Genomic DNA, 15526 nt, shown 5'->3' on the forward strand with positions numbered 1-15526 from the left:
TTTTTAATAGCTTTCCAGATAGTTATAATGCACTGCTAGGGGTGAAAATTTTGAAATTAAATTTGACAAGTGATGGCAAAAATTAGATAATTACTATCCCTAGAAAGCCTCAATTAAAAAAAATTTTTCTATATATTTGCATTTTTGTTTTAATTCCACATTGCATGGTATATTGATTATATTTTGAGTGATATAAAAAAGAAAAGAAATGAGACACATAAAAATGAACTTTCCAGTCTTAATTGTAACAACACTTAAAACTTAATGGACTTAACTTTTTTAGTGATATATGGAAAATATAGTTAGATTATATTTTTTAAAAATGTGTAGTTGTTTCTTATATCAGTGTATGGAATGTTCCTACTATGAGAGCAGTTATATAATTTTCGCAAGTTACATTGTCTAAATTAAAAAATAAGCTGGTTTAAATCAAAATGTTCAAATAAAATAATATATTAAGTGAAATCTTTGGTTTAAAATAACGAATGTTAGAATCAAAGCAGATGGATTACCTCTGCATTTTTATAATAATAGAAAAGATAGGTAAAAAGGTAGGTTTTCCTTTTCATAAAGGTTTTTCAGTTTAGATGATGACTTCTCTTCCATTGATATACCTATTATATTATTTAATCTCACTTTTCTCTTTTGATTACCAGATCCAGATGATTTTAAAAATAAATATGTCTGGCAGAAATGACTCTATATTACTAATGGCATATTCTTCAGACAGACCTTACAGTCCTTTTGAAGATATTTTAATCTTAGTTCCCCATTCTGAGGATCTTCTAGTACAGACATAATTATATTTCTCTGCACAGGTTCCAGGACAGTTTTATGGACATGCTTATATTTGATCTGTTTTCTCATGGCTCTTGACTTAGTATGCTAAAATCATTGAGTAGCTTCAATTACATCAAAACCACTATTAGTTTACTGCTTAATGATTTATCTTTTGAAATTATTCCAATAGATGGATACCAATTAATTCTTCAATGTTATTAAAACCTAAGCATAATAACAAAGTTTAAAAATCTTATATAAAACATTTATATTAATGAAGTTTAAAAATATGTACTTCTAAACATGCTCATCTATGAATTTAAAATGTATATCATCAGTTTCTTGAATTCATAATAGGATTATTAAAATATTTCAGTTCTCTTGTATACACCTGATATAAACACGCTCAAGGGCATTCTGGGGTTAAGCTAATATATCTGACAGGAGAGAAGGTATATGTAGGTGACTAGGTGACATATCACATACATATATAGATTAAAATAGGAACTTTAATTTTTTTAAAACTATTAATCCTAAACTATTTTGTATTAATATTGATATAAAAAATATAAGCCATACCAAGTAGCTCTATTGAATCATTGCCTTTCCTCCCTATTTTCATAATACATGGACATAAGTGGTATAGTAGAAAAATTCTGTCGTGGGGATAATTCAACTTTACTAGGCAGAACTCCTTGAAGACAACTTATAATTTTCATAGTGGAGTTAATTAAATACCCCATGCCTTCATTCAGTGTTTATAAATTTTCTTCTCTGCTCTAGGCATCATGCTCAGCGCTGAAGGTGAAAAGCTCACAATGACAACAGCTTCTTTCCTCTCAGCATGCACAGTCCAGGGACAAAGATGTTCAGTAGTAAAAACTGGGGAGCTCTGACCCAAACTCTGCAACTTCTCTGCTCTGTATAACTGCTTTACAAAACCTAAGTTCGGGTCTAGAAACTGCAGTTTTAGGTAGATGAGAAAATTCTGATATTGTGGGTTAATCTGGAGTTGAACGTATTCAATATGTACCCTCTCCTTACAAAAAGGAGTTGAAGAAACTTAAACAAACACATTCCCTAAGATGGAACATATAAGAATATTGATTTTAAAAATCAAGGTGAAGGAAAATAATCGATTATCCTGTTGAAGCCAGAAGTGAAGTTTATGGTATAAATGCAATTCCTTTACAATTGCCAGAGATGGGTCACAAATCTGACTCTTCAGTTTCTTTGCAGTCAAAGCAAAGAGAGAAATATGATCAGTTACAATTTTATATTTTCCGCATAAAGCTTTTTCTGGCACTGAGTCCTGAGAGAGATTTCTCCCATGGGTCCTTATATAAAGAGGTCACACTGTGATATATTATTTCAGACACTATATCCTGGCAAGTATAACAGTGGGCTTCCTATGGCTACTTCTTATACCATCTTTCATTTAAACCAAGGGCACAATGCCAAAGTTCAATTCAGCAAGAGATTCCAAGAGGGAGAAAAACTTAGCAAGCTAAAAATGCAGATAACTCTCTGATGGTTCAGCTTGATTGAGAGGTAAAGTTTGGAATACACAAGGAGATAGGTAACTTTTCTTAAAGGGAATTTTTCACAAATGTATTCATTAATTTGATACTTGCTGAAAATTTGGCAGTAGAAAGTTTGGGGTTATATTTTGTACCATAAATCTATAGTAAAGATATGCTTCATTGCTGTTTAAAGATGGAATTACGTGCTTTAGATGGTCAACTAAGTAGAAGGTAAAATAAACCACTTCTGAAAATTAAGCTGTCTAAACCAGAATTTATTAATACCAGAAAAGATAGATGGAGGTGGCTTAGGAAGTACCTGTAGAATAACCAAACTCTCTCTCATGAAAAAATGGAATGATGGGGCTTCCCTGGTGGCGCAGTGGTTGAGAGTCCGCCTGCCGATGCAGGGGACACGGGTTCGTGCCCCTGGTCCGGGAAGATCCCACATGCCGCGGAGCGGCTGTGCCCGTGAGCCATGGCCGCTGAGCCTGTGCGTCCGGAGCCTGTGCTCCGCAACGGGAGAGACCACAGCAGTGAGAGGCCCGCGTGCCGCAAAAAAAAAAAAAAAAAGAATGATGAATGATTTTCACCATGAAAGTATTATATCATAGAATATGGCTGTGATAGTTTTTATTTGATTATTTTTTTCATAGTAATTAAAGCCAATTACCCACAGTGGTTATCAAAAAAAAAAATCTGAAAATTTTATCCCTGCAATGTCTAATTTTATGCCTTGTGATTTTTCTGGTGAATCTCCCAGACTTTTGTTAAGAAAACATACCAATAAGTCAGTAAATAGCTGGTATGTTGTATAGGCTTGTTTTATTATTGCTACTTGCTGAAAACTGGTCCACTCTCTGGATTGGGACTAACTGTAGTTGAGAATATTTTGGATATGGTATCACTTTCTCAATGTACTTGAACTCATACGATTCTCTCCAATTGTCTTCCTTCTTTCTTTCTTCCTTCTTGTCTTCCTTTCTTCTTTCTTTCCTTTTCTTCATCTTGTTTTTTGGTTTTTTTTTTTTTTTTTTTAAATAGGGAAAGGACTTTTTTGTAGTTTGTTCACTATATTTTGTGAGGGAGATCCCAGAAACACTTTATTTATTGTATGCCTGAGGATGTGCCCACGTGTGCTTTTTCGTTAAGTAGTTGTGGGTCACAGAATACCAACATGGAGCCACAGTGTTACTGTTACAATGTAGATCATAAGCCTACTGAGAATGCCTGTAATTAATTAGATGTATACCCTTGGCAATCAAAATTTATGTGTCCTGATACCTCTGAAAACCATGAACACCCCTATAATGTATGTAATTGTTCATAAACTACAAAAAGCTAACTTACAGTGACACACTGTGCCATGTACGGACAATGGTCTTAAGCCATTGGCTTGGTTCACTTGCTGTATGGTTTGTTTCTCAATGGCGTCTCCTATATGGGCCCAATTCACTGCCATGCTTCAGTGAAATTACTAATTGTTGAAATTCTCCTACCTTTGGATTTACTTGAAAACTACTGAAAACACCAATTTAAATCTATAACTTTCTAAAGTAACTTTTACTAAAAGTAAAGGAGAAATTATAAATATCATTAATAAGTATCCCAAATGAGGTTTACACATTAAAACTTTCTGAGGCAAAGCAGCGTAATGAAGAGGGCAGACACTCAGTTTAGAAACAGAAACTTTCTTAAAATTTCCGGAATGTCCACTTACTAGCTATGGCCTCAAATAGATTTCTTAACTATTCTAGGTATTATTTTCCTTATCTGTAAAATGGAACAGTCATTCCTCTTAATGTCATAAAATTGTTATGATAACAGAGATAACCACCGTGTCTCTAAAAGTATATTATTTGACGGATAGTTAAAACAGTGTGTGTATATCTCCCTGTTAGCCAGATCTTATTTTTAAAGACAAAAATCTGAGCCTGAAACTGATTTTTTCCCCCAAACCCCAGTGCTAGGTGAATATTATAATTTAAGTGGCTACCGTTATGTTTAAATTGTATAATTTAATTACAGGACTATCAATAGACTATGTGGAAAACAAACTTTATTGGATCAGTTCGGGAAATGGAACCATAAACAGATGCAACCTGGATGGTGGTAATTTAGAAGTAATAGAGTCAATGAAAGAAGAATTGACAAAAGCTACAGCCCTAACCATCATGGGTAAGTACAGTGATACTATAGCTAGGATGCTTGTATTGATTGGGGTTGATTAATTGTGACCTGTTAAAGCTTAGAAAAGACTGCTCCATTAACACCAGAAGCACATTCAAATTGCACATCTCTAAGGGAGTTTTTCTTTTCTTTTTCTTTTTTTAACCTTAGCAAAGAAACTTAAAAGATTATCCAGATCAGTGACTTAGTGCTATTAGCAATAATAACCTCACTGTTATTAATTCTTGGGGTATTATTATTCTTGGTATTATTTTACAGTCATTTTCTGTGTTCTACTATAGTGTTCTAAAGTGCAGGGACCTTGTGTATTTGTCACAATAAGGTAAAATCTTATCTCTGCTTATAAAGGATAGATTGATCTACACAGACAGTTGAAGAAACAAGGCCACAGTGTCATTGACCAATGATTTAAATTATTCTTCCACAAAAATTCTTTATATGTACACACAAACACACACACACACACACAGAGATTATACCTGACTAGTGGTTATTTTAGAATAGGATTTATTTACAATTGTCTCATAAGTCAATAAGAAAATAAGGTTATTTTGTATTACCCAGCTTTACCAAATTAACAAGAAAATTTTGTTGCATGTGTATTTTTACATTTTTTAAATCACCTGAGTAAAAACAGCAGAGCTTAAATTCTGAAAGTGGTTTGGTAAACTGCAACAATCCCCAGTCAACACCCACACTACGTTTTCAAAAATTGAATTCCAGCATACTTCGTGAAATCAACCCAAACTAGCGAATAATATAGCCAAGGAACCCAGTAAGTTAGAGGAAGCGTGATAAAAATATGTCATAACATTTCAAGAGATGTCATTGACTTTTAGTGAATATATACACATATATATATATCACAAACTTTATATACTGTAAAAATCATTGCCTCATAGAAAAATGTAGGCTTTATAAAAATTTATTTCTGCTAACATGATTGGTACCGACCCTGCTATGAGTAGGAAATGAGTACTAAACTTACAGAACTCAGTGCTATGAACAAAATCTCAAAAAATGGAGTAGTCCATTTTAGCAAAAAAATAAAGTAAGTTAGTTTTGTTTCCTAATAAAATAGAAGAGACAAAGCATGGATGAAATCATTAAGCATATATTGGATCAGAGCTGTGAATCTTATTTGACATCAGTGCCGTATGGGAACCGATTTTGAGTAAATTAAAATTCTTTTAACAAGTGAATGGTTATGTATCTGTACTTCTCCCTGCCACCCTAATTTGATTAACACTGAAAGATAAAAAATAAAGAAATCTATTAATACCTCTACTGTCAATACATTAACTGGACATATCAAAATATATCTGCAGTTTGAAGGCTTAAAGTGTAAAGGGCATCACCAAAGAGAAGCAGGAGAGCAACTTCTACTTTCTGAAGTTCCCTAGCTGGTCTCTGAATTTGTCCTTCTGTTCAGATTCCCCCTTCTTTTAGAACCTCTCTACTCTTTCTCTTTGGGGATGGTATAAAGTGTGATGAGGACCTGCTTCCTGCTGAGGCCGAATAGTATAGTCATATAAAAAAGACAATAAAAAAAGGAGAACCTTACCACTATCCAGGGGATTACTGATGATGACAGCTATAAATGTTTAAGAAGAAATTTGCCTACAGTGATACTGAAATTGCACATCCAGGAACAAAGAAATAATTGTAATATGAAATGACCAGTTATATGCCAGCTCCTCAGACTACCTAGGTGATGGATGATAAGTAACTGAAAGTTTGTGTTTCACTAAAATTTAGGAGTGGTTTTCCTAAAATTGAGTTAATAATCTCTTTGGATGCATTTCACAGTTTTTTAAACTTAAAATATTATAATTTGTAACTCTCTGGGGGCTCCCAGTTTTACTTGGAATAGTATATACAGAATAAACTGAAAGGAGCTTTGAAATATTAAAATTAGGTAAGCAATAGGTATTTGGTAATACCTAGATTAAAATAAAGCAATTATTTGATGATTCAACCAAGTCCAAGACCCAAAGACCAAGATTGCTATATCTAAGTTTCACAAACCTTATGATACTTCTTTCAAGAGGTAGAGTTTAACTTCCCTCCCTTTGAGTGCAGGCTGGACTTAGTGACTCACTTCTAATGAATAAAATAAGGCAAATGTGATGGCGTTTGACTTTGGAGATGAGGTCATAAAAGGCATGAGCCTTCCTCCTTGCCCTGTCTCTCTTGGGTCCCTCACTCCGGGCAAAGCCAGGTGACAAGTTATGAGGTCCCACAAGCAGCCCAGTGGAGAAGTCCACACAACAAGGAACTGAGACCTCTAGTCAATAGCCGTATGAGTGAGCCATCTTGAAAGCAGAGCCTCCAGCCCAGTCAAGATTTCAGTTGACTCAGCCAAAGCCAGTGCATTACAGCAACCTCAAGAGAGACTCCAAACCGGCACCACCCACATAGTGGCTCCCAGATTCCTGATCCATAGAAACTATGTGAGACAATGAATGTTCATTGTTTTAAGATACTGAATTTTGGGGTTAATTTGTTATATAGCAATAGATGACTAATTCATGTAATTCCATGTATAGAACTCATTTATTTACGAATAGATTCACAAATTCAAATACTTATTTAATAGAGTGAGGCAAGTTATAAATAGTAAAGTGTGTCAGGTGTGATAAAATCCAATGGCTCAACATGATAGTAAGTAGCAACTGAGTCTAGACTTCAGTATCTAGACTTACTTGAGGGTGGCAGAAAGTATGATAAAACCGGAGAGAGCTAATGGTCCACTTGAGGTAGAACACCTCTCACCTCCACTTATTTTTTACCATAAGGAACATTAACAGGTTGTGCCAGACATTTCATTTTTCATGAGAAGCAAGAAATCTAGATTTGTTGTTGTTGTTGTTGTTTAAATCTCGAAATTTAAAAATGTTACCAAATTATCACATTACAAAAAATACCATGCAGGCCAACATAGTGCACATATAGGCTAACTGTGAAGGCTAACACTCTACAAACCAAGAAAACTAACGAATAACAAAAACACCACCACGACAATCATCTGTGTGCTTGATTCATCCCAGTGGCACCACCTAGTCACCACCTCTGGTTCAGTCATCTTTTATGTTGGTGATGTTGAATTGTAGAGTGAAAAGGACGGAGCTAAGGCAGCTAATGCCCAGTTGTACCATTGGAGGGGACTTGGTAGAAAAAAATAATAATAATCTGGGAGAGCTGGCATAACCTACAGAGGTGAGCAGGACATATGATTTCTCACCAAGCTTTTGTGGTCTTGTTTGACCAGACCTTGTATTCTGCCTGAGGTATATACAAATGAAGAGCATACGAATGTGAGGTCAACTTCTTATTTGAGTTCAACTGTTGACAAGGAAATGTAACTTCTAAATGTAGAGCTTGCACCTTAACAGCAATGGATACTTAATTCCATTCATTCTTTCAACGTATATTCACTAGTGCCTACCATATTGCCAGGCATTGCTATATATGGTGGTGAGAATCCTAACTTCATCAAATTTGCAGAAAAGCAAGGAAGACAGACACTAAGGAGGATGGAAAATGCACAGAATTATAGGTAACTGTTAAGGAACAAAAAAAGAGAAAAAAAGGACAAAGCAGGGAAAAGAGATAAAAAAGTATATAAAAAGATATAAAAAGGTAAAAAAGTATATAAAATTTTAGGTTTTAGGTTGAATGGCCCAGAAGAGTGAAAGAATGTGAACCAACAAAAACTGTTTTAGTTGTTCATTTGGTTTTCAGTTGTGTTATTAAATGCTTTGTTTTAAAAAATATTTTTAAAGTAATTTAATTATATCAAAATAAACCTTCACAGGTGATTCTGATAATTTACCAGGTTAGACATCTTTTAAGTTGACCATGGTTCAAATACAGTGTTGTCTGTGATTCACCTTTTCTCCAGTGAGTCACTTGGTCAGAAGTGATTTACACATCGTGTACAATGGCTGTTTGATGAGGACTCTTAACACCGTTTACTCTGGACTGAATGTTTGCGTTTCCCCAGATTCATATGTTGGAGCCCTAATGTGATGGTATTAGGAGGCGGGGCCTTTGGGAGGTAATTAGGTCATGACATTCAAGCTTCCATAATGGGATTAGTGTCCTTCTAAGAAGAGACCAGAGAGCTTGCCTCTCTGGGCTGTGAGATTACAGCAAGTAAGTGCTGACATCCTGATCTTGGACTCCAGTCTCCAGAACTGTGAGAAATAAATTCCTGTTGTTTAAGTCACTTAGTCTATGGTATTTCTGTTAGAGCAACCCAAACTAACTAAAATACCATTCCAGTTAGCTGATATAAGCTGACTAGCCTATAAACTTTGAACATCAAATTCTTCCCCATTTTAAAGAATGACCTTGTCAATTTTCTTTTCCCAAATGTCAGAGCTAACAAATAAAATAGTTGCTGCTTTCAAACACAATAGCTGGTAGCTCTAAAATTAGATCTACTATTTATTTTTCTTAGATAATTTTTCTCAGTATTTAGCAGTTCTTTTTAAATCATTTTCTTTTATAAATATATTTCAGTTTCATGATATAATAAGGTTACTCTAAAACATTTTCTTACATGATGTCCAAGAGGTTTGTGTTATAAAATAGTGTATAGTCAACTATGTTATAGTTAACTATTGATTACCTAGTTTTCAGATACAGAACTTTTTTGTTTGTTTCTATTCACCTTTTCCTCATAACATTTGGCATTTTCCTCGTCATTAATGTCTGCAGGAGACAGTGAGGTAATCGCAAATTAAGAAAGTTGCTCTTCACTGCCTTTAAGAGGAGAAGGAGGTTAAAACTATTGACTAAAATTAGTGTTTGTGGGTTATTTATGGATTATATTTAACATACTGTTCCTTTTCACTGTCAGCATATGCAGTTTGAGAGCAGACTGCATATATTGTATCCACATTGAAGAGAAAGTTAGAAAAATGAAAGAAAATACACAAATAAAGCAAATGTACTGGCAGAAATAGGCTGAATAATTTTTAGAGAAAATTAAGATGGAATTTGGGAAATAGCAGGATGGTAACTTAGCTATATTTTGTACTTTTAGGGTGAGGAAAGGAAGACCTGGGGCAAACGGACCACAGATTTAAAATAAAAACGAGGATATAGATTATTCAATTATAGAATATAAATTATTCAAGCAAACTTGAAGAAATATGCATATCTGTATGGCAATTGTGGATTTAGTGGTCAGCATCTTATTCAATCATAGGTGACCTTCATACAGTCCATTAAAACATGTCATGTAGTAATTTGTCAAGTTTTACTAGGGCAAGAGTCTGAGTCCTGGGCACTACAAGGGGTATGGGTTTGAATTTAAACCTCCACCCCACGCTCACACCTCATGAGCTTTTCTTTCATTAGCTCATATATTACTCCATTGTATATACAGTATTCCCATTGAGATTCAAGTATACATCTACTCTTTTTGTTTCATTTTGTGGTAAATATGATCTTTGGAAATTGTTCTTACCATAGTACTTGTAAATGGGAATTCTGAAGTTAACATGGCAGGTTCTTCTTGAATGTCAAGGGGTATATATATTAGTAGCTTTCTTTATGTGATTAAATCATAGACTTTTATAATTAAATGTAACCTTAGAGATCTTTAAAGTTATTTTGTCAGTTGAGGAAGTATACTTCAGATTCCTGTTCCTACTATTCACTAACCAGCTGTGGCTATGGGACAACTACTGAACTCTATGCCTTAATTTTCTACTCTGCAAAAACATGAGCTTTGACCTTATGAGCTACAAAGTTTTAAAAACTTGTATGATTTTGTCACTAATGGGTTGATCCAGAGTGCAGGAAATTGTTTAAAATAAACTATTATCTAAGTTGAAGTAATACAGGAGAAGCAATAAAGACTGGCTAAAAGTAAAATTTATGTGTGAAGTTATGTTAATCAGAGTTCATACTAATCTGTTTTAGAAGTTGGGCAAAGTTATTGTTTTGACTTTTAGTTGAGAATTTGGTGGATGTTTACAACATAGGATTGCTTAAATTAATTGTTTTAGAATGGGTTTGTACTTTTTATAAATATCTAAGTAACTACAACACTCATCTGATCTTAGAATCACTTGCAAAAATTGGCAAACTTCTCTTTAAAATAAAAGGAGCTTTGAATCACAGGTAAAGGCAAAAACAAACAAAACCCTACACATTTTCTATGAATACCTAAGCCCTCTCAGTTGACTTTTTCTGTGTTATCAGTCACAGTTTAAATATATTATACTATTGATCTGTTTCAAGTAGCAATTTGCCAGAATAGGCTTAAAATGTAAATATTAGAAGGACATTGAACTTTGGCTACAGTTAGGATCGATCAAGGAGGAGAAAAAGGCATATTCTATGTGCATTTTCAGCCTCTCATCAGAAACAAACTCAGCCCTGTAACGAGTAAAAAGTTGTCTTCTCTTGATTTGGTTATGAACACTTTTATTTTAAGTCAGTGTTAACAAAATAATCATTTCCCTTTAGGGAGCCCTTGAAAGGCTTTACCAAATGTACCCCTTAAGGACATTTGTTCATACTTTTCATAGGTTCACTTCACAAAATTGAAGTCATCATGATAGATGCTGTGAACATTCTCAGCACATGGATAGTTTGCCATGGAAAACCAAGGCTGTCAGATTAAAATGCTTCCAGAACTGTCTGAATATCAGAGAAGGTCATTTTATTTGCTTGAGAATGAATACAGTGTTAATATTGTTGGGGATTAAATGTTTTGAGTGTTCCCACTGGAGTTTCTACAGCAAAGCACAATCATCTAATCCCTTTGCTGACCGAAAAAAAACTCTAAACTTAATGGCAAAAAAATTAGTCTTTACCTACACTAACACTTAAGCTCGCTCCACTAATTTCTGAATGATATACTTTTATCATTTGTATCTGTATTCTTTCAGCAAATTATTTGGTGTAATGACATTTAGAATTTATTAAAACGTATCTAGCACTCAATTTACATACTTGTATATTTCCTCAAATAATATACTTTATAAATAATAATAGAAATATGAAAAGTGTGTATACAATAAACAGCCCAGTAAAACTGGCATGCAGAAATCGTCAAAAACCTTTTTTTTTCTACTTTACTTCCTAAGATAAATTACTATGGCAAGTTGTCATGACATCTATGAAACATTATAAATGATAGCAAGTGACAGGCTGTAAGTCTGGTGCATTTAGTCTTGCTAAGATCCTTAGACTGAGCACTTGTGGATTCACACTGAAATCTGGCCTGAAAGGATTCTATATGTTATATTCTTATTAAAAGGTGACGAGTCTGATAACTTGAAAGTTCTTGACTTCAATAGCCCACCTTAAGAAGTTATTTCCTCTGTTTTGTACAAGGCAAGTCCACTTTACATGTTGTCACGTGCAGGTTTTTTGTTTTGTTTTGTTTTTAATCATAGCTTAATGAATATTTTTCTCCCTCTGAATGTGCAAAGAAGCTGAAACTTAGTTTCAAAGGAGTTCTTACTTCTTATGAGACTCTTCCCTCCCTTCCTTCCTTTTCTTTCTTTTAATCTTCCCTCCCTTTGGCTGTTCCTTGGATTGCATGTTTTCTTTTTATATCTGATAGCTTTGCCCCTTTATTTGTTTTGGTGTTTATTTGTTTTCCTTTCACAGTCTAGTTAGATACTAACATTTTATTTGGGCTACTAAAACAACTTCTTCCCACTTTTCGTATCTCCGATCCCCAAACTATTTAGACCTGCAAGGTTCAGACCTCCTGTGGCACCCGCCTACCCCCTCCTTAGCCATAATATTTCAGAGGCTGGAATAAGCACTCACAACTTACTCTGAAATGCTCATTTTTTTCTCTCCTTTTCATTCACCAGAAGTTGTTTGTCACAATATTATCAGTTTTACCTTACAGATAAATGAAACTTAAGGTCAATAAGTTTTGTTAAAACCCAAAGCATTATTTGTCCCACCTTATAGATAAAGAAATAGGGTCAGTAAGATTTGTGAAAACCCTGTCCTCTGAGACTCAAGCTCAGAGATCCTGATTCAAGTTATGTGTGGTTTCCATTACCAGCAAGAGCCTTCCCTATCATAACTATACTTTTCACTTGATCCTCCTCTACCCCTGAGCTGCAATACACAGGCAAGCTGTTCCCCTGTATCTGATCATGTCCTACTTATTTCCATTTGTCTTGCTATTCCTTGTTCTTTGACTGCCTTCCATATTTATCAGCCACCCTAATGGGTGAAGTATCACCTTTCAAGGCCTACTTCAACTATACCTCAGTGATTTGAAACGTTTCCCTTCTCTGAACCCCTTTGTATTTTTCTAATGTAGTGGGATATTCTTTGTCTTTTCTAATGAGTGAAAATGTCTCACTTTTCCGTAACTTGGGACTGCATTTTATTCATATATGCATCATTCATGATACACAGCAAGATGCTTTGCACTGAGTACATTTTATTATGTAACAGTAGAATGTATGAATAAATAAAACAATGACCATCTACACACCAAACCCCTACCACAGCAATCAAAATATATTTTCAGTCAAAGCAGGCAAATGCTTATGTAGAATGATCACAACCATAAATATACTGTACAATTTAAATATCTATAGAAATAAATATTAAAGGAAAATACTCTGAAATATAAGGATTTGAATTGTTTAGGGAAGAAAATGAACATGATTAAGTGTATACAACAATCATTTCCAACATGTATTCTACATACATGTGTATGTAGAAATGCAAGAAAAGAAGAGCCGTATTGAATAATGTTTGTTCTCAAAGGAACTAAACAGCTTCATGGAAGAAGATTAAGAAGAAGAAGGAAAAAAAATAAAAGAATACCCTAAAACACACACAAGTGAAAGAGTTCCAAAACAAAACAAAAACTTTGATGTTTGGAATGTTTTAGTCTCTTAAAGGTAGTCTATCACAGTGGGGCCTAACAGCATTATTCTCTTTAATGATAATAATTGATAGTCTAAATAAATAAAGCATTCTAGTATTTAATTTACAAATCTTAACTCATGTAATTCTCACAGTCCCCTGAGAGAGGTACTATTAACACTGCTTACTCCAGAGCTCCCAGCCAAGGTTCAGCCAGCCTAAATTAATTGCTCAGAGTTACCTGGTTAATAAATAGTGTAGCAAGCTTTCAAGTCCATTATTCTTAGTTTTTAAAGCTTGAGTTTCTTCCAGGAATGTGTCTTGTAGCTATAGTTAACACTGAGATATATGTGCACTGAGATGTATACAAGAATATATGTATTACTTGTAATTAGAAAAGGCTGGGGAAAAAACCTACATGTGTATTATAAAGGACTAGCCAAATGAATCATGAAATGTTCATGTAGAGTGAAATATTATGCAGCTATTAAAAATTAGGTAAATCTATATATTGACTTGAACCATTCTCTAGAATATATTTTTAATTGAAAATAGGTTCAAAAAGCGTATATAGAATGTTCCAATTTTTATCATATGTATGCATTTCTTTAAAAAAAATATATTTTTTAATAATGTTCTTTTATCCATTATGCTGCACTGTTTATCTCAATAACTATTGTTTAGAGAGTGTCTACTCTCCAAACTTACACGTTAGTACTAATAGATACAGTTATCATGCAAAGGAGATATTGAAACTGCAGTGTTGCCTCTGAAAATATTGTGGGTGGTTCAAGGTCTAAGCTGGGTCTCTAACATAATTCTGTCTACCTCCAGAGTTAGATTTCTTCTCACTATGCCAGTGATTCTCAAACCCAGAGTGATTTTGTCTACCAGGGAATATTTGTCAATGTCTGAAAACATCACAGCTGCTGGGAAGAAAGGGTTGCTAGTAGCATTCTAGTGGGTAAAAAACAGGAATACTGGTAAACATCCTACAAGGCACAGTACGGTCTCCCATAACAAAGAACTGTTTAGTCCAAAATGTCAGTAGTGCCAAGCTTGAGAAACCTGCTCATACCAAAAAGATTCCTTCTTTTTTTTTTTTTTTTTTTTGCGGTACACGGGCCTCTCACTGTTGTGGCCTCTCCCGCTGCGGAGCACAGGCTCCCGACGCGCAGGCTCAGCGGCCATGGCTCACGGGCCCAGCCGCTTTGCGGCATGTGGGATCCTCCCGGACCGGGGCACGAACCCATGTCCCCTGCATCGGCAGGTGGACTCTCAACCACTGTGCCACCAGGGAAGCCCCCAAAAGATTCCTTCTTATCCTCAGAGACCAATCACCTGTATGAAGGCTGATATTGTGACTGTTGGCCTACCATCACAAAATTTGGTTAAAATAGAAAGCCTTAAAAATACATAAATAAAAACAAATACCTGGTGTTTATAAAAGCTGCTGGTATCAAATTGTCTTGGAAAGATAGGGTGGCAGAGAAGAGAGTGGTGATACACTTCTTTTATGTTTGTTTTCTTTCTTTTAAATGTAACTTAATGAAAAAGAGTCAGGATTTGCTTCTCTTATGTTTCTATTTATACTTATATATTGTATCATAATAGACAGAGCATACTCATCTGTCACAGTTTTGATTCATTCACCCATTCAACAATTTATCAAATGACTATTTTGAGCCAGGCACTATTTAGGTGCTAGGTAAATAGCAGGGCCTAAAGCAGATAACAATTCCATTACTATAAGGGGCCGGTATTCCCAGTGTAGGAAAAGAGTGTACAGTTGACCCTTGAACAACACGGATTTGAACTACGTGGATCCACTTATATGGGGATTTTTTTCAATAATAAATACTACGGTACCGCACAATCTGCAGTTGGTTGAACGCTTGGTTGCAGAATTGCAGGTAAGGAGGAACCACATAGTCGGAGGGCTGACTATAAGTTATACCCAGATTTTCAACTTCCATGAGGGCCTGTGCCCCTAACCCCCAAGTTTTTCAAGGGTCAGCTGTAAAAGCAAATAAACGAGTGAAATAAAATTTGTCATGTGGTGAAAGACACTAATGGAGAAAATTCAACCAGGGCATAAGAATAGGGAGTGCTGACTTGGGTTGGGAGAGAGGAACCAGAAAAATTATAATTTTAAGTAGTGA

General features: G+C 34.8%; 1 protein-coding gene across 1 annotated transcript in view; it reads left to right on the plus strand.

Annotated features, from left to right (window-relative positions):
* LRP1B (LDL receptor related protein 1B) overlaps positions 1–15526 on the plus strand; it is a 1467083-nt gene that overhangs the window by 879249 nt on the left and 572308 nt on the right. The window contains exon 32 of the mRNA XM_027078335.1: positions 4332–4481. Within this exon, the coding sequence (XP_026934136.1) occupies positions 4332–4481 (150 nt within the window). The remainder of the gene's footprint in view (positions 1–4331; positions 4482–15526) is intronic.

The sequence above is a fragment of the Aethalodelphis obliquidens genome, unplaced genomic scaffold (assembly GCF_003676395.1).
Source record: "Aethalodelphis obliquidens isolate GAN/ISIS:26980383/991018 unplaced genomic scaffold, ASM367639v1 scaffold2, whole genome shotgun sequence".
NCBI lineage: Eukaryota > Metazoa > Chordata > Mammalia > Artiodactyla > Delphinidae > Aethalodelphis > Aethalodelphis obliquidens.